The sequence below is a fragment of the Vigna angularis genome, chromosome 6, assembly GCF_016808095.1.
Source record: "Vigna angularis cultivar LongXiaoDou No.4 chromosome 6, ASM1680809v1, whole genome shotgun sequence".
NCBI lineage: Eukaryota > Viridiplantae > Streptophyta > Magnoliopsida > Fabales > Fabaceae > Vigna > Vigna angularis.
Window position 1 is genome coordinate 34573398 of NC_068975.1, and position 25532 is coordinate 34598929.

Below are 25532 nucleotides of genomic sequence, written 5' to 3' on the forward strand. Positions count from 1 at the left end.
AGCAGAAACAAGAGCAAGAATGGAACATAGCATCATACTCAGAAACAAGAACATAAACAAGATCAGACATTAAGCATGGAAAGGATCAAAACCTTAGAGCGCATTGTCGTAATCCCTTCTCACCCTCCCTTCCTTCAGGACCACTCACTCCCTCTCTCCCACCTCGACACCGACCCCAACCTTCACCTCACCTTTCGTTACCTCCGCGCGTACACTTCAACCGCTCCACCTACCTCCCTCGACCCCTTCAACGTCATCTCCTCCTCCCTCTCCAACGCCCTCACCCAATTCTACCCCCTCGCCGCCACACTACGCCGCCGCCCAACCTCCCCCCACCGTCTCGAACTCTGGTGTGCCGCTGCCCAGGGCATCCCCCTCGTCCGCGCCGCCGCCGATTTCACTCTCCACTCCGTCAACCACCTGGACGACCCGGCCTCGCCTCTCGTGGAGCAGTTGGTGCCCGACCCGGGTCCGGAGGAGGGGCTGGAGCACCCCTGCATACTCCAGGTGACGGTCTTCGCGTGCGGCGGGTTCGTCCTTGGCGCCGCCATGCACCATGCGCTATGCGACGGCATGGGGGGCACGCTGTTCTTCAACGCGGTGGCGGAGCTGGCGCGCGGGGCCACGCGGATGACGGTGGAGACGGTGTGGGAGCGTGATAGGCTATTGGGTCCCAGAAAGCCGCCAAGAGTGGATTCACCGTTGATCGATGAGTTTCTGCGTTTGGAAAAAGGAGTTCTGCCGTACGAGGAGGGCGTTGGCGGGGTTGCGAGAGAGTGCTTTCACGTGAAGGATGAGTGCTTGCACATGTTGAAGAGATCCTTGTTGGAGCAATCCGGGTTCAACTTCACCGTTTTTGAGGCTCTCGGTGCCTACATTTGGAGAGCCAAGTAAGTGTCACAATAATTTTTAAGAGTTAACTTCTGCAACAGTTAAGTTCATTTTACTCTTACATCAGAAAAAGAAGAAATAGCACAGTGTGATAATTCCAGTGAAGGAGTAGATAGATACACAAAACTTTTCTTCTGTCCCTTACATTGTTTTTGGTTGAATTGTCTGTTGTTTCTAATGACGTGGGTGGATTAAACAGCAGAAAAGGTTGTCTTTTCAATTGGCAGGGTGGTTTAGAATTAAGCATTTATAAGTAGAATTGGAGGTAATATTAGCATTTTAAATTTTGATGATGATATGAACATTGTTTGTGACCATTGTACTTGGCGAGACAGGGTGTTGGCCTCTGGAATTCAGGGGGAGGAGAAGGTGAAGTTTGCATACTCAATCAACATACGGAGATTGGTAAAGCCAGTACTCCCTGGTGGGTATTGGGGCAATGGTTGTGTGCCAATGTACGTAGTGTTGAGTGCGAAGGAGTTGATAGAGAGACCCATCTGGGAAACTGCGGAGCTAATAAGAAAGAGTAAAAGCAATGTGAGCGATGAGTATGTGCGGTCTTACATAGATTATCAGGAGCTGCATTTTGGTGATGGGATCACAGCAGGAAGAGAGGTGAGTGGGTTCACTGATTGGAGGCATTTGGGCCACTCAACTGTGGACTTTGGGTGGGGAGGCCCAGTTACTGTCTTGCCCCTTGGAAGGAACCTGCTTGGGAGTGTTGAGCCTTGCTTCTTTTTGCCTTATTCAACTGCCTCTTCTCAGAATATAGAGGGCTTCAAAGTTTTGGTCACTTTGAGACACTCTGCATTACCAGCTTTCAGACAAGCCATGCAAGTCTTTTCCACTACCCAAGACCACTGGCCCATTCACATATAGAAAGTTTAAGAGTTATACAAAATCTTCTTGAAAACATGTTTATGTTATGGTATGATAAAGGTTTTATTTTATATCCAAGATCCGTGTCTTGTACATGATTTTTAGTTTTAAGAATAAAAAGGTAATAATCATATTAATTATTTAATTATATTAATTAAAATTCAGATTAAAAAGGTATAAACATAAATATAACAAGACTTCATTATTAAAACAAAATTGAAAAAAAAACATTTTAAAAAATAATATAATAACTTGCAAAAGAAAGTTTTAAAATAATGTAAAAAATAACTACCATGATAGGATTTCAAAGTAAAATAAAACCTTTGTCTTAAAGTAAATAATTTACCGCAATATTCGTATCAGAGTCTATTTACTATTAACAAAAATACACATAACCATTTAATTTAAAAGCATGGTTTGGAATTGATCTGGTTATTTTGGGCCTTAATAAAAATGTAATGTAGGAGTACGTGGTCTTTTAAAAAATTTTGTAAACTTGGAGGAATTATTAATTTAATTGAGTTATTTTTGTTTTAATTAAAAGAAGAAGAAGAAGAAGAGAGAGAAAAGAATGAAATCTATCTATCTTCTTATCCAAAGGCTGGGAGGCCAATAGGAGGCATGCCATCTGCTATGATTGGTGAATAAAGGACAAAACAAACAAACAGCCTCATAGAGCAGAGCTTTTACACTCCTTCTCTTCTCCGCCTATGGCGTCCACGTTGGGCACTTCTTCAATTGCTCTTCTGCCTTCTCGCTATTTCTCTTCTTCTTCTTCTTCCAAGCCTTCCGTTCACTCTCTCTCTCTAACCTCAGGTACATTGCTTTGCAAACTCTGTGTTTTTTTCCTTCAATATGTTGTTGGAGGGAGTACGGCAGACCCCTTTCTTATATGTTATTTTTCTCTGCCAAATTTGTGAATTTGTTTTCCTTGCGGAGTTTGTAGCTGGAAATGAATTGTGGGTTCTTGTGGTTGAATCTAAGTTGAGTGGTTGAGAATTTGCAGGGCAGAGCTATGGGCGGAAGTTTTATGGAGGAATTGGAATCCACGGCATGAAGGGAAGGTCTCAGTTCTCAGTTGCCAGTGTTGCCACTGAAGTTAACTCTGTAGAACAGGTTCGTACGATATTCGGTTTTTGAGGTCTGGATGTTCTTTCTGAGTCTTTATTTATGTTTTGGATTGCATTAGATGGTTATAATGGCTGTACTCTAGATTAGTTGTTGTAAAGATTTCCACTCTTTTGTGGATGTGTGTTGAGTCATTGAGGATTCCAAATGATTTTTAAACAGATTTTGGGTTGAAGGCAGACTTTTAGACTGTATTGTGATATTTTTCTTTAGTTTAATGACCATGCACTGTGAGTGTAAAATATTTTTGTCAAACAGAAATCATCCATTGTTGATCAATTAGATAGTTACTATAAAAGTTAACATTACATTAAATGAATAATAGTATTTACCTGTTAGTGCGTACGTTATTTATTCTTTTTTTCTTTTTCCTTTAAAGTTTATATGGTTTCTCTTACTCTTACACGCATGTACATTTAGAGTATGGTTGATTGTTGGAAAATTGCAAGGTGAAAATGAGAGGAATAAAAACGAGCTCATACTTGAATGTATACTATGTTGAAATACCTAGCCTATTTATGTTTTTTACTTTCAAAATTAGTGCTAGACTTCGTGGAAACTAAGGATTGTGTGTGTATGCATTTTACAAGAACCCAACTCAGTAAACTTTTCATATTCAGAATCAGAGTACTGCTGCTAAAGAAAGCCAAAGACCAGTATACCCGTTTGCTGCCATAGTTGGACAGGATGAGATGAAACTCTGTCTTCTCCTTAATGTGATTGATCCTAAGATTGGAGGCGTGATGATTATGGGGGACAGGGGAACAGGGAAATCCACAACGGTTCGGTCATTGGTTGATTTACTTCCCGAAATCAAGGTTGTTGCTGGTGACCCCTATAACTCAGACCCGGAAGATCCAGAATTCATGGGTGTTGAAGTGAGAGAGCGTGTACTACAAGGAGAGGATCTTTCTGTGGTATTGACGAAAATTAACATGGTTGATTTGCCATTGGGAGCTACAGAAGATAGAGTGTGTGGAACAATTGACATTGAGAAAGCTTTGACTGAGGGTGTGAAGGCATTTGAGCCTGGACTACTGGCCAAAGCTAATAGGGGAATCCTATATGTTGATGAAGTTAACCTTTTGGATGATCACTTGGTAGATGTGTTGTTGGATTCTGCTGCATCAGGATGGAACACAGTGGAGAGAGAGGGAATTTCTATCTCACATCCTGCACGCTTTATCCTAATTGGCTCGGGCAACCCTGAAGAAGGGGAGCTCCGGCCCCAGCTGTTGGATAGGTTTGGAATGCATGCTCAAGTTGGAACTGTCAGGGATGCTGAGCTGAGAGTTAAGATTGTGGAGGAGAGAGGTCGATTTGACAAGAGCCCAAAGGAGTTTCGTGATTCGTACAAAGCAGAGCAAGAGAAGCTCCAGGACCAAATATCCTCAGCAAGGAGTGTTCTTTCTTCTGTTCAAATTGATCAAGATCTCAAGGTAAAAATCTCCAAGGTGTGTGCAGAGTTGAATGTGGATGGACTAAGAGGAGACATCGTAACAAACAGGGCTGCAAAAGCTCTTGCTGCACTGAAGGGAAGAGACACAGTAAGTGCAGAGGATATTGCTACTGTTATTCCCAACTGCTTGAGACACCGTCTTAGAAAGGATCCCTTGGAGTCAATAGACTCAGGTTTACTTGTCACTGAGAAATTTTACGAGGTTTTCAGCTGAGAGGCATAGTTATAACACGGTCTTTATGCTGCGGTATTCAGCGACTGTTTACATTTTACATTTCCTTTCCTGAGAGGATTTTCATTGTCCTTAAACATTAGTAAGATTCATGAATTCCTCTTATACAGGAAAATCCGAGTTTATTAAGTGTAAGAGTCATTCACTATTTTTCTACTGTATTTGTAGTCCTTTAACAAGCTAGGGGTTTCCAGACTGTGATTCCTATATTAGAATAAATTTGAAAAAAAATATATTAAAAGTTACTTTTTTTCTTAAAATCTTTTTGGATTCCTTCATATTTTGAGTTTCATTGCAAAGGTTACTACATTTTACCTTTTAATTTATGAGAAACACCGAATAAATAATTAGGAAGGTATTTTTGCTTATGCGTTCTCTTAACCTATGTGGTCTCGTTTGCCGTTGACTGAAATTCACCCACCGTGCCATATAGACAACTTTTGCGTTGGAAATAGGTTCATCACGAACTGCGTCTATAATGCTTTGCATTTGCTCAAGATCTCATAAATGAAATATAAATTTTAAAAAACAATGCTGCCTTCAATTTATTTACGCAAAATGCACTCCAAGTAACTCTTCATATACCATCACGCAGAACCTAAATGAACAGCTTCTGCATTTACTTGATTGATGGACGTGGTTTTACTGAATGAGGTGTGTATAAAATGGGCTCGCTAATAAACTAATTAAAAGCTAGAACTGGTTGCTTCCGTGTTAACTAAAATCCATGTCTTTAACCCAATTCTACAAATTTTTACAAGAAAATTCTATATATATATATATATATATATATATATATATATATATATATATATATAAAAGAAGCTCAACACATTCCACAATCCACATTAGTTGCGTGAACAATTTGCTATAATGCAGACTGACGCAACATTGAAAACCAGAAGAAACTACACAAGGCTAACCAACTTTTTCTTTTTTTCCACTTTATAATATAAACTGAGTAGTCGTCATAAAATACAATTGTCACTGATTTGTAAATACAATTAATTACATATCCAAGTTTCCTTTAGTGTGTGTAAGATTAATATCCGAACTATGGTCCAGCTATATGCATAAATTCACAATGTTTTAGAAAAACATGCGATGTATATAAACTGGCTAAAAAATTCCCAATGAAACATATTATTAAGCATCCATCTAACACACATATCAGTCGTTACTATACGAACCTAATAGAAGAGACAAGTAAGAGTAAAAAACAACAACAATTTCTCCATAAACTAAAATCAACTCATGAGTGGGATAAAAGATAGATTTCAGAGAAGTTAATATGAAATAACTTCTAAATATTAATTTATTTATGCATAAGTTCCTTATTTGGAATTAGAAATATTCTTCAGCATGAGTTTGTCACCTTCAGTCATCCCTCCCCATATTGTAGGCCTCTGTTCTAGAAAATCAGGGAACCGCTGAAGTAGAAGAGTAGCCGTTCCAATTAAGATTGAAGCAGTTATAGCCCATATCACATACTTCTTGTTCCCAAACTCATAATCAAAATAATGCAAAAGATACTTCTCCTCCATCCATTCTCTTTCCTCAGCTCTTCTGTTATCATTCTGCATTCAACCATGATGTCAGAAATTAAGTTCATTTGCCTTTATGCCAGAACGTGCCCCAAATTTTCCAACCGTAAAAATAAGTATACAAAAGAACAGTTACAGTAGAACAAACCTTGAGGAACATCTCCAATGGAACATCAAATATTTCTTCTACTTCAGCTGAATTTAAAATTGGTGAAAATGCATCCTTGTCGGACAGTACTCCAAGCACAGGTACTATGGTTACACCATACTGTACTTAAAAACTGCTTTGTAAGGGTAATGAATTATGCAAAAATCTAAGGTTCAAAGGTATTTTCAATTACTTAAAATAATTAATGTGTGCCTCTAAATCTGGATTATGTTTTGCCAATACTGTAAAAAAAAAAAAACTAACTAGATTTCTTTATTTATGTGGACACTTGGATAAATTTGAGTATTCAGGAGAAGAAAATAGAATGAATTAAAAATGTAAAGTCGAATTAAACTTCTCACATTAAAACCAACTAATTCATCTCAACTTTTTAAAAAGCTATCTCATCTATTTTTTTCGCCAGGACTTACAAATTAATACAAACTCTGCATTCATGCTTTAAAAAGTCTCAATAATAGAGTGTTATAATTGAAAATATCCCATAGGGTAAAAGTCAACCAAACTGGGCATAATTGAAGAAGCTTTAACCTTAGTAAGGTCCATCTGATATTAGCTCGGCAGATAATAATTCGATACAAACGCAAGTCTTAGGGAATATAGTAGCACTATACTACAAAATAGTAAAATAATGGCATACTCTAGAATTGCAGGACTTAACTCATCTGATTAGGAATCTTGGGTTTAAAGGAAGCAAGTTTTTCCCAGAATTAAAACCCTGAATCCAACAAGGTTGGAACTTTGGGGCAGGAAGGTGGGTAATAACCTGAATCTAAGAAATGGATCGACACAATTGGATTGAAATATCTACTGATAAACTACATTCCATGTTTTTGAAACATTTCATTACTCATACGATGTCATAGTCACAAATTGTCTCTGCACCTAAAAACATTTAATTACATGTCATTTTCAATTTTGCTTAATCCAGAAAGATATTATTTTTAATTTTTGTCCTTTAACTGGCGATTAAAAATGAGTCAGAGTATGATAACCTAAACCGAAGCAAATGAAGTTAGATGCAATGGAAGATGAAAAAAATGAAAAGCAGAGAGAAATATACCCTTGTATGCCAGGGTTGGAGAGGAGTAATGACAGAAACAAGAGAAGGGTCCAAGCCAATTTCCTCTTTGGCCTCTCTTAACGCTGTTTGTACATCGTCAGCATCACCTTCTTCCCTCTTGCCACCTGGCAAAGCCACTTCACCTGCTGATATTACAGTGAGGTAAAACTCGAAATGGAATAGAAAAACAGAACAACATCGATTGCAAAGAGTGAAGGAAAGACCGGAGTGGGTTGAGAGAGAGGAAGAGCGCTTGGTGAGGATCACTCGCAGACTTCCATCGCCGCCTTCGAAGAGACATATCAGAACCGCCGCTCTCTTCTTCAAAACGATGGGTTTATCCAAAATGTCGGGGTTCGTCGGCGCGGAATACGAACATTGGATGTGATTAATCAAAGCCTGTAATCTCGAAGAAGCTCTCTTTGAACTCATTCTCCTCTTCCCTCCTACCTCTGTTTCACAATTATAATAGTAACACCTTTTATGATAACAAAGAAACCTGTTATAACCAAATTAATTAAAAAATACATTACAATTTATACTACAATTAGAAAATATTATACATTAAAAAAAAGTTTAAAAACTAAAATATAATTAACCTTGTAATAGATAAATATTAACAGTTATGGGAATTTTTGAGCAGAAGTATATCCAAATGCAATCTTCTCAAGTCCCCACACATCTTGAACTAAAGTCCATAAAAGTTTTCCACATAAAAGGACTCTATAGATAAATAACAATAGAAATTTGTTGTGTCTGTATGCACTGTGGTTGGTGTCTTGTAAAATGCTTTTGACGAGTTGGCAGTTCATTCTGATTTGATTACGTGACCCTATTGAATTAATTTGTCATTATATATTTAAAGTTGATATTGATACATTTAAATTTTGTTAATTCTTTTTGCCTTATTTTGATATTGATAGCAATTATATCATCTAATCTTAATGGAGAGGATGCAATAGAGTAATATATTTTAGGATATAGTTTACATCCCAATTTAATTAACTTTTTACGTTTTATAATTATTTTAATTATTATTTATAAACTTTAAATATCATACAATTAACAAAACAAATATAAACATTAGTTAATTGTATTTTTCATCCTTTTACCTCGCACGTCATTTTTTATTCTGATTCTATCTAAACCATACAATTTACTTTAATTTTTGTTAAGTTAATTATCTTGTTATTTCGTTCAATGATAAAACTAAATGACAAGTGAAATAAATACCAAATATAAATTTTAAATTAATATGCATCCAATAAAAAATACACCATTTCGAGGTATTAGCTTTAAACTCAGGACATGTGGGTAGTTATAAATTCTTAAATAGTTGTATTTATTTAAAATGATTATAAAATTGCATGAGAATTTTATGATTGCAAAATAAAAAACTGTTAATTTTAAATATCTTATAATTTAGAAAAGTAAAATGATGAAGACTCCAAATGTAAATAAAAATATATTTTTTAATTTTATAATATTTAAAGTCTTAAATAATAAATTAAATTAAATTAAGATGCAAACTAATTACTAAAATATTACTCCAATTTAAATTAATCAATATAAGTTTTTCTTTATATTATGAGATAATGGAGCGAAATACTAAAATTTCAGTCTCTCGTACATTATGAGTTTCAAAATTCATTTAATGATTTTCATTTAACTTAATAGCTTTCAATAAAAAAAAATATGCTAGATATTCTGCTGAACAAGTTTTACTGAGTAAATGTTTGTAAATATTATTGATGCATTCTTTGAAGTAAACAATTGTAACTTATTGATGGCATTCTGCAAGTGTTGGGATACATTTAAAGAGTTAATCTGGAAATGTGTAGTAGTGATGGGTGAACAATTGTTAAGAGGTAAATTGAGTGCGTTACAGAGTTAAATGACTTGATGAAGCTTGAATTTAGGATTGTGCTCCATGAAAGCTGGTGGTCGTTGGTACACAACTGATGCTGCCCTTATTAAGATCCCAGCCGTTAAACCCCATATCAGATATTTTTTATGCTCCATTTCGTAGTCAAACAAATGTATCAGATAATTCTCTCCCATCCATTCCATCTTCTCCTCACTCCTATTTTCATCCTGATTCACATCAACTTCTACATCAATACAAAGTAAAACATACATCACGCACAAATAAAACTAAGACTCAACCTTGAGGAACATTTCTAAAGGTGCATCAAACACAGCTTCTACTTCAGCAGGATTCAGAACAGCTTTGAATGCCTTTTTGTCATGAAGAATGCCAATCACAGGAACCACTCTCATCAGGTACTACAAAAGGATTAAAAAAAGGGTTAACTTTCACTTAGAGGAAACTTTATCTATAGTTTTAGATTAATCAATGTTCATTTGTGAATCAAGAAATATATAACCACTCAAGATCATGTGATATGATGCTTCAGAATTCTGCATAATATCAGTTACTCCAACAAGTAGATGTGTGAAAAAGAGTCTATACCTTAGAGAAAAATGGTTCAAGAACAGTAACGACATCGACAAGTTCAGGGTCCAACCCAATTTCCTCCATTGCCTCTCTTTTTGCCGTGTCCTTATCATCCTTGTCACCCTCCTCCGCTTTCCCACCAGGCAAGGCCACTTCACCTGCAAAACAACATGCAATACACACAACCCTCATTACATTCCCTACTGATTCATTCACAGAGCCTAAATATGAAGGGAGGGGGAAAAAGATTTCAAACACGTCATCAAAAATTTAAAAGACACCAAGATCTTTGTTATCACAGCAGAACAACCACATTGCAAATGTAGTTACAATTATATGATAGTAATCTATCATTTTTTTTTTTAAAAAAAAGGACAAAGCACTTGTATGAAATTGAACTGACCCGAGTAAGTGGAGAGCATGGAAGAGCGCTTGGTGAGTACCACTCTGAGATCCCCGGCATCTCCTTCATAGATGCAGATCAAAACAGCAGCTCTCTTGTATCTGAATTCTTCTGTGTTTTGAGCCATTGAGGTGGTTGATTCTGAGTAACTCACTTCTGAGACAACCTTGTCTTCCATGATGTCATCCAAAATATCTTCAGGGAATATTGGGGGCTTGTAAAGGCGGAGCCTTTGCGCCAAGTCCAGAAGCCTCTTTGATCCTCCATTAGAGTTTGAACAATCCATGAACTTGGGAGAGAAAAACTATCTTCTCACAATACAAGTCACGAATGGTAATATAAGGCCATACTACAAATATATCATGTCGAAGTGATATTTGAACTAGTAGAAGTTAATGAAAATGGGGTAGATGGTAGAATGGTACAGGTTCTATGATTGAATGATGTGAAGGAATACCTGTTTTTGGCAACAAATATTAATGTCCTTGAAACCATATGAATGGCTGCATCTTTCTGGTCCTACTCCTACCACATTAACCATCTTCATTCTTTATCTCTAACAACCAACATTGAATAACTTGTCTCTCCAGTTTCCTGTCAAAAATACAGGTTCGTGTTTATGTTTATGTTTTCCTGCACTAATTGGGAACGCCCATACAATGCATATATCTCACACCGCGACATGTTTCTATATTTAACATACTTATACGGTTATCGTAGTTTTATTAGATATAAAGGCTTTGAAAGATTAGACACTTCACTGACCTGTATTAGATACTGATATGTTTAGGCTTTAAATCAATGATTATTTTGTAAAGTTCTATCAGATTTTCTATTAAGATGTATTTAGCAGTGTGAACATTAAATGAATGTGTGTTTAACGTTGTAATTGTTGGAATCTAACGTCTCGCATCACTGGTACAAAAACACTGCCCAGTGTTTTTCGTTCTTTGAGATTCGAGGTCGTCGGCAAACGTTACGGTCGAATTCGAATTTTAATCAATTCTTTTTGTTTTTTTTTAAATTAATTATGATCATTTTCTATAACTCTGTGATATCTGAAAAGTAGAAAAACTAATAAATTTCAGTTTTTTGATATTTTATAAAGCATGAACTATGAACTAGTGTAGTATCGATAACAAACAATAATAAGAAACAACACACAAGTTCAATCAAACTAACAATAACAAACAGGTCTAATCAAACAACAACAAATAAGTTTAACAAAAAAAATAAACAAGTTCTTCAAAACGAAAACAAAAACTAACTTTCAAAAGGTGAGTTCGTCGAAATAATACCTAAAGTAGTTAATCAATATGCATTTGTAACAAATGAAAGAAATATTACTATGTGATGGTGGTCCTCAAACTTCTTTCGAGAAAAGTTTGAGAAGAGAGTGTAAGATAAAATGAATGAATTTTCAATCTCTCTCTCAATTTATTACATTCACTAATATTTTAATGTCTAACGTTTCACAAAATTTATCTAATATAACAAATACATTTATTTACCAAAATATCACTTCCATTTTTAAGGTTGAGGGGTTAAACACATGACGTTATTTTTACACTAATGAATTTAATACATAAATACGTAATGAGGTAAGAAGGAGTTAAGGCAAGTGCAATTTTTGAGGGAGAAAGTGTGTGTGAAAGTATGTTAAGCTTGGCCCTTTTCAGGCAATGAAAGATCAGAAATGGAAAAATGTTTAATGCAATGAATTGACAGGTGGTGAAGGAATTTGAAATGTAGTGAATATTTATTGATCTTGTTAGGTATTAAGATTATATTGTTCCTCTTTGGTACTGTCTCGCATCAAGGGTCAGTTACGAGTCCATATCCAAAATGCCGGTTTTTAATGCAGATCTCTCAGGATTCCATTTCATTATTTTACCACTTATCCAAATTTTATTTAATCACTAATTATTTCTAATGTACTGTGTCAGTGTTTCAACAATTGAACCACCAAATTAAATGGGATTCCATTCTTTAAATAGGAAATGTGTGGTTGGAAGAACTTCTTTATTTCAATTTGCTTTTTGCTTGGACACATTTTGTCTAAGTACTTAATGAGAATGGTTAGAACATATATATAAATTAAACTTAATTTCGTGTATAATTTTCTTAAAAAAAGTTTGACGAGCTTGCAATTGTTTTTTAAAATATTTTTCTATAATGTTAAATGACTTACTACTATTTAGCACATAAACTTAGATACCTATGTGTATATTTTTAAAATTATAGAATAAAACTTGGATGAGGAACCACAAAAAGTGAGTTAAACTGTGCATAAAAGGTCTACTTGAATCTAACTACCACGTGAGTATATTGGATTATACTAATTAGAGATATTTTAAGTGAGAGAATAGTTTAATTAGATATATATTTGTAGTAAAAAAAAAAGATAATAAATATTTTTGAGTTAAATATGTTTGTAGTGTTTAAACATCAAAATTTATTTATCTCTCAAATTTTGAAACATTTTAATACATAAACTTTAAAAAAAATAGACATAATCATTTTTTATTGAGTAATTTTAATTATTTTTACGTGTTAAATAGTGTTCTAGATTAATAAAATTATGTATACGTATTAAACATAAATATAAAATATTATTTGACATATTAAATAAATTTAACAAAATTAGATCATAATAACTAATCAAATTGTATCAAAATTATTTTAATTTCACGTCAAAGTTTGAAATTAGAAACATACTTTACTCAAATTAATTCGTTTTCAATTAGAAATTACAATAATTAATTAATTTGTCACCATGTAAATCATATTTAGTAGTTATTTTAATTTGAATTTAACCCTTGAATTCAATTGTCATTTCGATTTGTTTCTCTTGTTTTAATTTTGTTCAATTAGTAATAATTTAAAAAATAAGATGTAGAGTCTATTTGAAAGAATGATATTACTTTAAGATACTCTCTGTACATGTGATTTTTGTGTATATGAAAAACAAATTAACTTCATTGTATTTGTTACTATAAAAATAATAGATAAAAACTACCATAAAAGTTATTTATAAAAAAAATACTATTTTTTATATAATTTCATAAGCATGAGTTATTTAAAATTTTAAAAAAATATATTTAACGTGAATTCCTAAATTAAAATAATATTTTTCATTCACAAACAACACTCGTGACACATGTTATAAGTATTAATACCGAGCAAAAATGTGTTCGTGTGATCTGCTAGTTGCACCAATAAACTTTGCCGTATGAAACGGGCCATAAAATAATAAAATTTCGAAAACTAAAAGAAACAGAAAAAACCTTCCGGAGGGGAGAAGGATTACTGGGCCCTGGGCTATTGCCTGCTCGGCCCTATGGCTCTAAGATTAGCTTAAGTCTTTGTATTTTTTTCATGATTTTATAAAACAACCACTTTAATCTATAATATTGAAAAAATCCACTAACATTCGTTTCTATAATTTGAAATTTGAGTATTTTATGTAAAGTTTATATTAAATCTTATTTCTTTTAAAAAAAAATTTGCCATACCACTGGAATTGTGAGTACTTTATCCAAACAATAATTGAAATCGTTTTAATTAAAAAAATATACAATTTAAATAATTACATTTTTCAGGTATTTTAAACTCTAAAAAGATTGAAAATTTTCCATTTAAACACTAAACTTTGTTCGGATTGAAAGAGTGACTCGTCCAAAATAATTATAATAAATAATCATATTTGACAGTGAGATTAATATATTTTAGGGATAGGGATACTTTTTAGAGTGTTTTGAAAGCTGTTTTAACAAAAAGAAACATTTAAGAGTAGTTTGAGAGAAGATGATTGGTAAGATTGAGTGAGGAAGTAGGTGATGAGAATTATCAACCATAATTAATTCATCATCTTCGCCTACTCCAGCTAATTAGGTACTCTTTCCAACCACCACTATCATGGAGGAGTTGTTCTGCAATTATTTTCGACCCTCCATTACTAAATCTCTTTTTCATCTTATTTAAAACTAACAATTACTTCTTTTATCACCTTCTCAGAGAATTTCAAATACTACCCATTTCTCTAAAATAAATTAACCAGCCATAACATGCTTGATTAATTATACTCTTGCGGTTCCAAAATTATAGTTATTTTATAAATTCAAAATAACATTTATAATGCCTTTTCAATTATATCCTTGTTTATACTATGTATTATATATATTAAAATAAATTTTGCAAAAGTATTACTTTAAATTATGATATTTTAGCATATTACAATCTTAATGATTAATGTTTTCTTAACGATGGTTCGCTAATGTAAAGCAACTAATGTACAAACAAAATTAGAAGTAATGTTTGGTGGACTTACATATTGTTAGAATTGTTAGAATAATTACGGTTACATATCTTTATTAAGGCTAGTATGCTAGATCAGTAATAAGTAGTACCTAGTTCTGTACCTAGAGGTTTAGTGCAGACTCTTGGTGTTTCATGGACTCTTGCTTTTTCAATATATATAGAAGATAATGAGAGGGATCTGTTAAGCCCTCAAGAATATATTTTTATCAGTTTTTAATCTCAAGTTGGTATCAGAGCAGGATTCATCCTGCTCTGGTTTCTGTCCTGGGTTGTCTACTAGCATTGTCAATGTCGTTCGCATCTGTCCGGTGCCCTTTGCTGTTGTCCGCGGTTGTCTTGTCACTACCTGCAACTGTCAACTGCAGTTTAAAGCTCTTCAACTTGGTTCTCTGCCATCTCACATATGTCCGCCGCTGGCCGTCGCCGTCCGCTGTCGTCCGCCGTCACTGTTCCGTCCGGCGACCACTGGATTTGGTTCGTCTCTTCACGCGACGACCAACCCCACCGGTGCCGGAGTCCGATTCTCCTCCACGCTTCGCCACACGCCGCTTCTTTGTGCGCTGCGAACAGGCGCGTACTGTTCACGCGCCGCCCTCTGCCCGTCGGAAGGTCACCGCGACACCTCCGCAACTGTCGCCTGAGCATCCTTTCTCTGTTCTGACCCTCAAAACCCTACTTCAGTGATTTCTAGAAGCTTCCCTTGAAGAAAACCCTAAGAAACCCTCTCGGTTTTTTGGTTCCTCACTGCCGCGTTTTTCTTTCTCCTATTTTTATCAAAAATGGCGTCTGAAAGTGTTCTTTCTTTCTTTGGAAGTCCCTCCATTACTTCCGAAAAGCTAAACGGAAAGAATTATCTGTCTTGGTCTGCTGCCGTGGAAATGTGGTTCCTCGGTCAAGGAGATTATGACCACCTTGAGCAGGATTGAAGCCAAGTACCTTCTGAAAAGGCTGAACAATGGAAACAAGCAGATTTCCAATTGTGTGCCCTATTGTGGCAATATGTGGAACCCCGACTTTTGATATCTCTTAAAGCCTTCAAAACATGTCACTCTTTTTGGAAGAAAGCTCAAAGCATTTATGCTAATGATATTCAACGTCTTTATGATACAATAAACAAACTTGCATGTCTCAAAATGACAGACCATGATATGGTCTCCTTCATGACTGAAGCCCAAGCAGCTGTGGAAGAGTTGAGAATGTTCTTGGAAGTGGAATCTTCGGAAGACATCAAGAAGAAGCTTGACAAGTATTATATGGTGATGATCCTCCGTGCTTTACATCCAAATTTGAATCATATCAGAGATCAACTTCTGACAAGTCATGAGGTCCCTTCCTTGGAAGCCTTGACCACACGTCTTCTTCGTGTTCCAGTGCCTCAATCTCAGGAAGCTCATGAAACAATGGAACCATCTGTCATGGTTGCCACGCGAGGAAGAGGAGGACGTGACACTAGAGGAGGAGGATGTGGAGGTCAGGGACGTCCACAGTGCACTTACTGTAAGAGGGTGGGTCATACTCGAGAAAATTGCTACTCCTTGCATGGTTTTCCTTCAAAAACCACCAATATCTCTAAGGCTGAAACTCCCACTTCCGACTCCAAGTTCACTGAGGAAGAGTATCAAGAGTATATGCGATTAAAGTCTAATAGCTTGGCCCAATCATCTCAATCCCCAAGTACATCCACAACTTGCATTTCTCAATCCATGGAAGGTCAAAATTCATGGATAATTGACTCGGATGCCTCTGATCACATCTCTGGTAATACCTCATTGTTCTCAACCCTTTCCCTCCAAGAAAAACCCCATTTCATTACCCTTGCAAATGACTCTAAAACTTGTTCAAAGGGAGTCGGTCAAGTCTTCCTGTCTCCCTCTCTCACTCTGAAATTTGTTCTTTTTGTCCCTAACTGTCCATTCAATTTACTTTCCTTAAATCAGTTAACCAAAATGTTACATTGTTCAATAACTTTTGATTCAAAATCTTTTGTTATACAGGAGCGTGGCTCGAGGAGACAGATTGGAGAAGGATATGAAGCTGGAGGTTTATACCATTTTAGATCTCGTCCACGTGTATCCTGTGTTGCAGCTCTTCCCCCTAAAGTGTTACATGACCGATTTGGCCATCCTCACTTGTAAAAGTTAAAAAAGATGTGTCCTGAACTTAGTGGTCTTCAAACTTTAGAATGTGAGTCTTGTCAACTAGGAAAACATGTTAGATCTATCTTTCCTAAAAGGTCTCAATCAATGTGTAATTCTAGTTTTTCTATTATTCATTCTGATGTCTGGGGACCTAGTCGCATCTCTTCTTTTGGTTTTAGGTATTTTGTTACATTTATTGATGAGTATTCTAGATATACTTGGGTTTATCTAATGAAAGATCGCTTTGAATTGTTACCCATCTTCACATCCTTTTTGAATGAAATCAAGAACCAATTTGGTCAAGTAATTAAAATATTAAGAAGTGATAATGCTAAGAGTATTTCTCCTCCACTTTTTCTGCAATCCTTAGCTCCCATGGTATTTTGCATCAGTCCACTTGTCCTCATACACTCCAGCAAAATGGTACAGCCGAAAGAAAAAATAGACACTTGATTGAAACTGCTCTTACCCTTTTGCTTGGTGCCCATACTCCTGTTCATCACTAGGGGATTCCATCTTAACTGCATGATTAATAGGATGCCCTCCTCCTCTCTCAATAATAAAGTCCCTTTCTCCATTCTCTTTCCCAATGATCCTCTCTTTCACACCCCTTCTCGAGTTTTTGGTTGTGTCTGTTTTGTTCACGACATGTCTCCGGGGCTAGACAAGCTCTCCGCTCGTGCGATCAAATGTGTCTTTTTAGGCTATTCTCGGCTTCAAAAAGGGTACCGGTGTTACTCCCTTGAAACCAAGAAGTACTACATGTCTGTCAATGTTACATTCTTTGAAAAAACACCTTTCTTCTCTCCATCTGTTCAAGATGTTCATATCCTCCAACAGGTCCTTCCTCTTCCAGTGGTTGAGTCCAATATCTCCAATGTCTCAGTCAATCCAAGTCATGCTCAAGGTCCTCCTGAACCTTCCTCTCCACATATTGATATCTTCCGCCACAGTACCCCGATGGGTAGTCCTCTTCCAGAAAATGGTGGATCTCCTCCTTCAGATTCTTCTCCATCATCGCCTCCTACCACGCCTCCTGGTGAAAATGATTCTGGTTGGCCCATTGCTCTCAGAAAAGGTACTCGATCCACTCGTAACCCTCATCCCATTTATAATTTTCTTAGCTATCACAGATTGTCGCCCTCCTTTTATTCCCTTTTATCCTCAGTGTCTTCTGTGGTTATACCCAAAAATGTGAAAAAAACACTTGATCATCTTGGATGGCGACAAGCCATGATTGCAGAAATGCAGGCTCTTGACCACATTAATACTTGGGAGCTTGTGTCACTTCCCCCGGGCAAAAAGGCTGTTGGTTGTCGATGGGTATATGCAGTTAAAGTCGGCCCTAATGGTGACATTGATAGGCTAAAAGCCCGACTAGTTGCAAAAGGGTACGCTCAGGTTTATGGCCTTGATTATTATGACACCTTTTCTCCCGTGGCCAAGATGACTATCATTTGTCTTTTCTTCGCAATGACAGTCATTCGTCATTGGCCACTTCATCAATTGGATATCAAAAATGCCTTTCTCCATGGTGATCTTGAGGAAGAAGTTTATATGGAGCAACTTCCTGGGTTTGTTGCTCAGGGGGAGTCTGGTATGGTTTGCAAATTGCACCGATCTCTATATGGGTTCAAGCAATCACCACGTGCTTGGTTTGGAAAATTCAGCTCCATTGTTAAAAAATTTGGGCTAAAACGCAGTGAAGCAGATCACTCAGTCTTTTATTATCATTCGTCTCTCGGGAAATGTGTTTACTTAATAGTATATGTTGATGATATAGTCATTACAGGAAATGATATTGCTGGAATATCTCAATTGAAGGAGTACTTGTGTAGACATTTCCAAACCAAGGATCTTGGAAACCTCAAATACTTTTTAAGCATTGAAGTAGCTCAATCAAAAGATGGAGTTGTAATCTCCCAAAGGAAGTATGCTCTGGATATTTTGCAAGAAACAGACATGATTGATTGTAGACCGGTTGACAAGTCCTATGGACCCAAATCAAAAATTAACACCAGAAGAAGGTGAGTCATTCTCCGACCCGGAGAGATATAGGAGGCTAGTTGGAAAACTAATTTATCTCACTATTACAAGGTCGGATCTATCTTTTGCAGTTGGAGTGGTTAGTCAGTTCATGCAAGCTCCATGTGTTGGCCATTGGAATGTTATCATTCGCATTCTAAGGTATGTGAAAAAGGCTCCCGGGCAAGGGCTGTTATATGAAGAAAAAGGAAGTCTTCAGGTATCAGGATATTATGATGCCGATTGGGCATGTTCTCCTATTGGTAGACGATCTACTACTGGATATTGTGTTTTCCTTGGAGGAAACATTATCTCATGGAAAAGTAAGAAACAGAATGTAGTGGCTTGATCAATAGTTGAAGCTGAATATAGGGCAATGGCGTCACTAACATGTGAACTTATATGGGTGAAGCAGTTCCTTCAAGAGCTTAGCTTCTGTGACATCCAGAGTATGAAGATGTATTGTGATAACCAAGCTGCTCTTCACATTGCATCAAATCCAGTGTTTCACGAGAGAACTAAACATATAGAAATTGATTGTCATTTTGTTTGGGAAAAGTTATTGTCAAAAGAAATATGTACCAAGTTTGTTGGATCAAATGACCAACTTGCAGATGTGTTGACCAAGTCATTAAGGGGACCTCAGATTAAGTTTATTTGTTCCAAGCTTGGTACATACAATCTGTATGCTCCAGCTTGAGGGAGAGTGTTAGAATAATTACTGATACATATCATCATTAAGGCTAGTCTGCTAGACCAGTAATGAGTAGTACCTAGTTCTGTACCTAGAGGTCTAGTGCAGACTCTTGGTGTTTCATGTACTCTTGCTTTTTCAATATATATAGAAGATAATGAGAGAGATCTGTTAAACCCTCAAGAATATATTTTTATCAGTTTTTAATCTCAAGTCATATAAACAAGTTTTTATTTCCTAAACTTTATTTAATATTATTGTTTCAAAAATATTTTTATCTTGAAACCTAATCACCATTCTCAATGTTTGATATTAATTTATTAAAGGTACCACCTTATTGAACAAAAACAATTATAGTCGTGATCAATGTGAAAATATTTAATCTTGCTTATAATTGAGCCCGGTAGTAATATAGCATTGGAAAAAGGATAGGTATCATGGTAAAAATATAAGATGTGTCTGTGTGTATTAGTTCTGTAACATATAAGTATAAACGGAACAGAGACAGTAGCAAGTTGCATCAGCCATATGAAAATGGTAATCATAAACCAACGGAAGTCAAACAGCATGATCACATATTAGAAATTTTCTATAACAACATAAAAGGAAAAAGAATAGATATATTGTTCTATCTACAATCTGTCTCTTCGTTGAATATACAAGATTGAAAAGAAGAAAATAAACAGAAGCAATCAACAAATCACACCCACAACAGGTCTGTTGACACATTCTCTGCAGTGGTTTGAATTTCTGTCACACTCGTATGCACAATTGGAAGCAATCCAATAAATAAATAAGTTGGCTTTCTGGTTTACCTTTTATGGATTGTAACCAATTTAAAATCAATTTGACTCAGTTCCACTCAAGTTATCAAAAAAGCTTGATACTTAAAAATTGTGCTTTATCTTTGCCACCATGTCAAGAACAAATTGCTCATTCATTGCACTCCTTGAACCACAGTTTTCTCGGCAGTCGGTGGATAAGACAATCTCCTAGCTTTTGAATTGCCTTTTGCATTGGCAGAAGGAGGAGTCCCTTTTGCAATGGCTAAAGAAGGTTTAACTGATACAGGAGTTTTTGGTGGTGTGTTCTTATCCTTCTGAACCTTACTTGGCTGCTTATGTTGAGTTTTCTCTGGGGTGACAGATAAGCCGGAGATGCGGCTTTCCCAAGGCCGAGCAGCAACCCACCGTTCCTTCCAGCTCCAACCCCAATTAGCCTTGCTAAGTTCACAACTACCTAGCAGTTGGCTCTGACTAGAGTTGGCCCTCCACTGATATATGATTCATAGTATATGCATGTCATTATCAGTTGGATAAGGGAATAAAAGATATTGAGACATTCCTAAGACTCAGAAACCTACCTGATGGGAAAAGGCATATGCCATGGCTCTTTCGCGCTTAACTGCTGCTTCTTCCCTCTGATGTATCTTTCCAAGGATTTCCTCCATGGTTGCAGGACCACCAGACCATTCAACCTGTAATTTATGCTATCTAGTGCTCAGAACAAGACTGACTGAATTAAGTTCAAATAATATTATGTATCTAGTGAAATATTTGTCCAGTGTAAACTTGATAGTAATGTTAAGTAATGTTCTATAAATATTTCACTTTGCAATTTAACTTAAAGCAAAAAGTGCATACAGAAGGCAACACTCCAGGAAGAGAAAAAATTTCCCAGAAAAGTAGAGACAACTAATAATTTCTCAGCACTATGAAATAATCGAGATAGCTAAAATACGTCAACAGGCTCTTCATCAAATAAACAGATAAAAATTCAGATTCAGTTAGTGGTGGCATTGGAAGTAGATATGACATTTTTTAACCAACATGATGTGACAGTTGACGGGTAACTTTTCACTTAAACATGGTGTTAGAAGATCGATCTAAGCTCTGTGGGTACGAGAAACTTTTAGGTTCACAAAAATGGCTTTTTAAAAAAAAATTAAGATTGAAACAAACTTAAGAAAATGACGGCAAGTTAAAGATTACCTCCAGATCATGAAGCTTTGCTTCCAGTTTTAGTTGAGACTCTAGTTTCTTCCTCCTGATCCTGTCTTCTGTTACCATACATATTCGACGATCTCTGATCTCGGCTTGAATCTTGCTCCATGAGTGAAGGTATGTTATAGCTGTACTGGCTTGCTTTTTAACAGAGAAACCCTCTGTTAAGATCTTCAGTTTTGAAAATCCTTTCACGCGCCGTAAAGCCTTTCTAGCCTGGACAGTTTAAAAGTCAGAGTTGCAAAATAAACACTAGTCAAATATACTAACACATGTTTGAAATATAGTCACAAACCTACATCTGAAATACTCTAATAATAATCATCAGCAAGCACATTAAGACAAAAATCATCAAGAGTTGATTTTAAGAGGATAGTAAAAGATTTACCAATTCATGTTTGTTTTGAAGAACTATATCATGCAGTTATATTTTATGAAAAGGAAAAAGGTGTCAAGACAGATAAAATGTCACTCTTCGCTCATAAACAATAGGAGAATCTACAAAATCCAATTTGCACGTAACAATATGAAAAGAAATGAATCTCCGATGTAACAAACATTTTAGTTTTTGTGAAAGCGTGAAAAAAGGGTCCATTGAACCCTTGCCATCCTAACGTATTAATTAAATTCTTTAGCACTTAATTCATAAAATTAAGAACACAGCAGATTTGATTTAATGACATTTTGCAATGTCCTTCACATCATGCAATGCAGTAGATATAGCTTGAATGATACCACTAGTGTGGGCAATCATTGTGATTTAATTCCACAGTATTATGTACACTCTGCAATATTTTTGTTTTTCTGTAAACAAAAACTCAGTAATCATACATCCCTTTGATGTTCTCAGAAATCTGGCATACAAGAAATACAATAACGGTACACTAGTACATAAGCATCGACAATGGAAAAAAGAAACAATATATACAGAAGTATGATTACTAAAGATGCTCAATAAAAAAGAACCTCTGCAAATTTTTCAACTGAACAAACCTTATAAGCTCGGAATGCAGTCTGGATCCTTGTTGCAGCAATAGTTTCAACTGACACCCCAGCTGAGACAAGGTTTTCACTTTTAATACCATTTGCTAAATCACTAGACTCTTTCCCGGTATAATTGTTTGACTTTGATGCATTTAGTTTCTCTTGAGCTAAGATACCCTGTCCCAAATTGTGGGTAGACAGAGAGAAATATTCTGGTTACAATGGTTCATGGAAAATATCTTGAAATACTTGATAACAAAAATGGTATTTCTGCAGCCTAACGTAAACAAAGCAATTAAGTTTTCGTAAACAACATTACTGTACATGATAGGCATGATCATTCCAAACTCAGATCAAAAACTGTTTAAAAAATAACCACATCAACTTGGAGGTGTGTGTATTGCAGTCAGAAATATTGAATGACCTTATAGTTTATAGAAGGCTTATAAACTAACTAATTTATAGCAACAAAGTACTGGACAATATGCTACTCATTTAAATTATAGAAAAGGACTTAAGATTCATTTTCGTAACAACTAAATGATAATAATAAGTTATTTTCAGCTCCTAAAGAGTTAAACTTATACAAGTACTTATATCAAAATAAATCCAAATAAGAAGTAAATAAGTTCTTCCAAATAGACCCCGACTCGGTTTAGAGCCAACTTACTACAGTTTTGTCCTTTATGAAATGAGAACTGCAATTACAAAAAGGCTTCTCTCTATATCATGTGGTAAATAATTTAAGATAAAGGGGCATCAAAACTCAAATTAATTCAATAGTTCAGGAAAATAATGGAGATACAGAGGTTTAAAATCAACATATTGACATTCTGCAATATAATCCCTACAAGGATTAGAAAAAAAGACTACAAGTGATAGGAAGTACATTGTACCTTTGCTTTCTTTGATCTGCCTTGTTTTGATTTTCTTAAGCTAATTATTGTCTTAAACCAATAGCCTGAACCCATTCTTGATGTGAAGTAACTTATTTCAAAATAAGATAAACCCTGTGAATATATCAAACATTAGCATCTTATCTCACCCTCCATTAATACACATTTAGCATGTTGTTCTTAATTATAAGAGATTCACACAAAACAAACCCGACTAAGAAGATAAACGAAGGCTTTATACAGTTAGACACTTAGACTTCTAAACATTAGTATATATGTAAAAATACACGATTTAAAAGCTTGATAAGGGAATTTCGCGCGAACGTTGTTTGTAATAAAGTCCAATGCATATATTATATTCAACCAATGAAAGATTATGTCACAAATATAGTATGGTATGGATCGGAACGGCAATCACACTATGATCAGAAAAGCTAACACAGAATTCCAGACACTACAAAAAGAAAGCAGTAAATTGCACATATTGAATCTAAATGTAATGAAAATATAAGACATGCTGTGCGAATTGATAAAAAGAAGAAAACATAACTCTTTTTTGCATTCCCAGAAATAATACGAGCCATGTCAGCGAAACTTACAAGAGAAATAAAAAGAAACTGATAATGTGATATACCAAAAAGAGCACATAAAAAACATAGATCAAGAACTCAACCTCTGGAAAACAAACGGGGAATATGTCCAAAATGAACATTGAAATGGGTTTCCCAGCATGACAAAAAAAGAAAGAAAAATGAAAGTGGGGCGAGAATGACAGACGTACCAGAGAAGTTCGAAAGGAGACCCCTTTTGTTTCCTGAAGTGGCAACGGAGCAATGGGGGTTGGGGAAAATGATATATTAGTGTAGAAGTAAAGAGGAAGAAAAGGAGAAAAAGAAGAGAGAGAGAGAGAGAGAGAGAGAGGGAGCAAAAGAATAAAAGGTGGGTGTGAAATGTGGATTGCCATGGCCCAATACCAGCTTTAATTCTCTCATAACGTATAAGGTGAGTGAAAGATGAATGTAAGTCCAAAAATGAAATAAATATAAAAAAGGAAAAGACTTTATGTATGTGAAAGCGACTACCGACGAATACATGAAGATGATGAGGTGAGGGTAGTCTTGCGCTATTGCCCTATTGCCCTAGACAGGTCCACACAGATATTATCGTAATATGGCATACATAGTTGGTTGGATTTTTCAAGAACTCGACAATGAATCCTAAAATGACACCACAACAAATTCTCCAATGTTTTCATCTTCACGCTTTGCTTTCTTGCCTCTTTTATTCAATTTCTTTTATTACAATTATTTTATCCAGCTATATATATATATATATATATCAAATAAATATTCAGGAATTTGCTCGTACTACTTGGTGGGATTTATTTTATATTATTGAAGATTATTAGTATATGTATAAATGGTAGCGGCAAAACAGATAGACAGAGAGAATTGTTGTGGGATCATCTGGTACAGGCATGTCTATTAGATCCTTAAATTAAGGCTCCAACGTGGAAGGTTGGCGGCCGTTGGTGAAAAATCAACTCATGCCAGATAGGAACCAAAATTAAAAAATTAAAAAACATAAAACAGGAAAAACTGGTCTCGGCGAGGTTCGAACTCGCGACCTCCGGCTCATAAGACCAGCGCTCTAACCAACTGAGCTACGGGACCATTTGTTAGTGTGTTTTACAAACAACAATTTAAAATTAATTAATCTTATCGATTTTTTTTTATTGTGCAAATACTACTTTTACAGTCCAGTCACAATTTTATTTGAATTTTAAGGTCTCATACTTCGTTCGTGTTTTTACTCAAAACTTATATTCTACAATATAAATTTTATACTATTGTTTACATTATTCTTGTTAATTATGTTCATATGCATGTATATTTTTAAAAACACTTTAATGAGAATGAAAAAAAAATATTATCACTGAAAAATATAAATTTTAGTCAAACAAATATTATTTAAATTGTTTTATTAAAAATTGTGATAAAAAAATTAATTACATTTTTCAATAAATAAAATGGCATTTGATGAATATTATATTCATACCTACTTTCGTTCTGGTTGGAAATTGGAGCATGTTGTAATGACTTAATGGTGACACTATTACTTTTTTTCAACTTAGAAAACTTTATGCACTACTTTCATAAGAAGGTTATCTATTATAGACCTCTCACTTTGAAATTTCTTTGTTTTTTGCATTGCTTAAGTGGCCCTAGAAACTGACATCAGATTACACC

General features: G+C 35.4%; 5 protein-coding genes and 1 non-coding gene across 10 annotated transcripts; 2 read left to right on the top strand and 4 right to left on the bottom strand.

Moving 5' to 3' along the window:
* The first annotated feature begins 4 nt into the window (after window positions 1-4).
* On the top strand, window positions 5-1848 carry LOC108343158 (spermidine sinapoyl-CoA acyltransferase). The gene is made up of 2 exons (XM_017581256.2): window positions 5-890; window positions 1227-1848. Exons 1-2 carry the CDS (start codon window positions 76-78, stop codon window positions 1768-1770), a joined length of 1359 nt encoding a protein of 452 aa, XP_017436745.1. The 5' UTR covers window positions 5-75; the 3' UTR covers window positions 1771-1848.
* Window positions 1849-2341: 493 nt separating this feature from the next.
* Window positions 2342-4834, top strand: LOC108343159 (magnesium-chelatase subunit ChlI, chloroplastic). The gene is made up of 3 exons (XM_017581258.2): window positions 2342-2586; window positions 2777-2886; window positions 3519-4834. The coding sequence occupies exons 1-3, from the start codon at window positions 2481-2483 to the stop codon at window positions 4569-4571; spliced, it is 1269 nt and encodes a 422-aa protein (XP_017436747.1). The 5' UTR covers window positions 2342-2480; the 3' UTR covers window positions 4572-4834.
* Window positions 4835-5716: 882 nt separating this feature from the next.
* LOC108342223 (nudix hydrolase 15, mitochondrial) lies at window positions 5717-8047 on the bottom strand. Of its 4 annotated transcripts, XM_017579955.2 has the most exons (5): window positions 7962-8028; window positions 7587-7861; window positions 7363-7508; window positions 6282-6401; window positions 5717-6166 (listed from the first exon to the last, which is right to left on the bottom strand). In XM_017579955.2, the coding sequence occupies exons 2-5, from the start codon at window positions 7792-7794 to the stop codon at window positions 5924-5926; spliced, it is 717 nt and encodes a 238-aa protein (XP_017435444.1). In that variant the 5' UTR covers window positions 7795-7861; window positions 7962-8028; the 3' UTR covers window positions 5717-5923. The 4 variants fall into 4 exon arrangements, with proteins under 4 accessions (XP_017435444.1, XP_052735672.1, XP_052735673.1 ...); XM_052879712.1 differs by lacking the exon at window positions 6282-6401 and having other exon boundaries at window positions 7962-8047; XM_052879713.1 differs by lacking the exon at window positions 6282-6401 and having other exon boundaries at window positions 7363-7505; window positions 7962-8030.
* Window positions 8048-9087: 1040 nt separating this feature from the next.
* Window positions 9088-10710, bottom strand: LOC108342441 (nudix hydrolase 15, mitochondrial). Its single transcript, XM_017580217.2, has 4 exons — window positions 10224-10710; window positions 9836-9978; window positions 9529-9648; window positions 9088-9456 (listed from the first exon to the last, which is right to left on the bottom strand). The coding sequence occupies exons 1-4, from the start codon at window positions 10507-10509 to the stop codon at window positions 9253-9255; spliced, it is 753 nt and encodes a 250-aa protein (XP_017435706.1). The 5' UTR covers window positions 10510-10710; the 3' UTR covers window positions 9088-9252.
* A 9290-nt stretch (window positions 10711-20000) lies between these two features.
* On the bottom strand, window positions 20001-24443 carry LOC108341135 (protein IQ-DOMAIN 9). 2 transcript variants are annotated; one of them, XM_017578786.2, is made up of 6 exons: window positions 24065-24443; window positions 23284-23397; window positions 22397-22564; window positions 21392-21619; window positions 20764-20877; window positions 20001-20673 (listed from the first exon to the last, which is right to left on the bottom strand). In XM_017578786.2, the coding sequence occupies exons 1-6, from the start codon at window positions 24245-24247 to the stop codon at window positions 20338-20340; spliced, it is 1143 nt and encodes a 380-aa protein (XP_017434275.1). In that variant the 5' UTR covers window positions 24248-24443; the 3' UTR covers window positions 20001-20337. The 2 variants fall into 2 exon arrangements, with proteins under 2 accessions (XP_017434275.1, XP_052735674.1); XM_052879714.1 differs by lacking the exon at window positions 24065-24443 and adding an exon at window positions 23957-24053.
* Window positions 24444-24882: 439 nt separating this feature from the next.
* On the bottom strand, window positions 24883-24956 carry TRNAI-UAU (transfer RNA isoleucine (anticodon UAU)). Its single transcript has one exon. It is a non-coding gene; the product is annotated as a tRNA-Ile (tRNA).
* Window positions 24957-25532: the final 576 nt, after the last annotated feature.

Excerpts from the sequence above, each read along its gene's own strand:
- LOC108343158 (XM_017581256.2), top strand. The coding sequence starts at position 76 with ATGGAAAGGATCAAAACCTTAGAGCGCATTGTCGTAATCCCTTCTCAC. Across the intron at positions 891-1,226 it reads GCCTACATTTGGAGAGCCAA|GGTGTTGGCCTCTGGAATTC; the intron begins GTAAGTGTCACA and ends TTGGCGAGACAG.
- LOC108343159 (XM_017581258.2), top strand. The coding sequence starts at position 2,481 with ATGGCGTCCACGTTGGGCACTTCTTCAATTGCTCTTCTGCCTTCTCGC. Across the intron at positions 2,587-2,776 it reads CTCTCTCTCTCTAACCTCAG|GGCAGAGCTATGGGCGGAAG; the intron begins GTACATTGCTTT and ends GAGAATTTGCAG. Across the intron at positions 2,887-3,518 it reads AAGTTAACTCTGTAGAACAG|AATCAGAGTACTGCTGCTAA; the intron begins GTTCGTACGATA and ends TTTCATATTCAG.
- LOC108342223 (XM_017579955.2), bottom strand. The coding sequence starts at position 7,794 with ATGAGTTCAAAGAGAGCTTCTTCGAGATTACAGGCTTTGATTAATCAC. Across the intron at positions 7,509-7,586 it reads CTCTCTCTCAACCCACTCCG|CAGGTGAAGTGGCTTTGCCA; the intron begins GTCTTTCCTTCA and ends CTGTAATATCAG. Across the intron at positions 6,167-6,281 it reads CATTGGAGATGTTCCTCAAG|AATGATAACAGAAGAGCTGA; the intron begins GTTTGTTCTACT and ends GGTTGAATGCAG.
- LOC108342441 (XM_017580217.2), bottom strand. The coding sequence starts at position 10,509 with ATGGATTGTTCAAACTCTAATGGAGGATCAAAGAGGCTTCTGGACTTG. Across the intron at positions 9,979-10,223 it reads CATGCTCTCCACTTACTCGG|GTGAAGTGGCCTTGCCTGGT; the intron begins GTCAGTTCAATT and ends GTTGTTTTGCAG. Across the intron at positions 9,649-9,835 it reads TTGAACCATTTTTCTCTAAG|TACCTGATGAGAGTGGTTCC; the intron begins GTATAGACTCTT and ends ATCCTTTTGTAG.
- LOC108341135 (XM_017578786.2), bottom strand. The coding sequence starts at position 24,247 with ATGGCAATCCACATTTCACACCCACCTTTTATTCTTTTGCTCCCTCTC. Across the intron at positions 22,565-23,283 it reads GCAGATCAAAGAAAGCAAAG|GGTATCTTAGCTCAAGAGAA; the intron begins GTACAATGTACT and ends AATTTGGGACAG. Across the intron at positions 20,674-20,763 it reads CATATGCCTTTTCCCATCAG|TGGAGGGCCAACTCTAGTCA; the intron begins GTAGGTTTCTGA and ends ATCATATATCAG.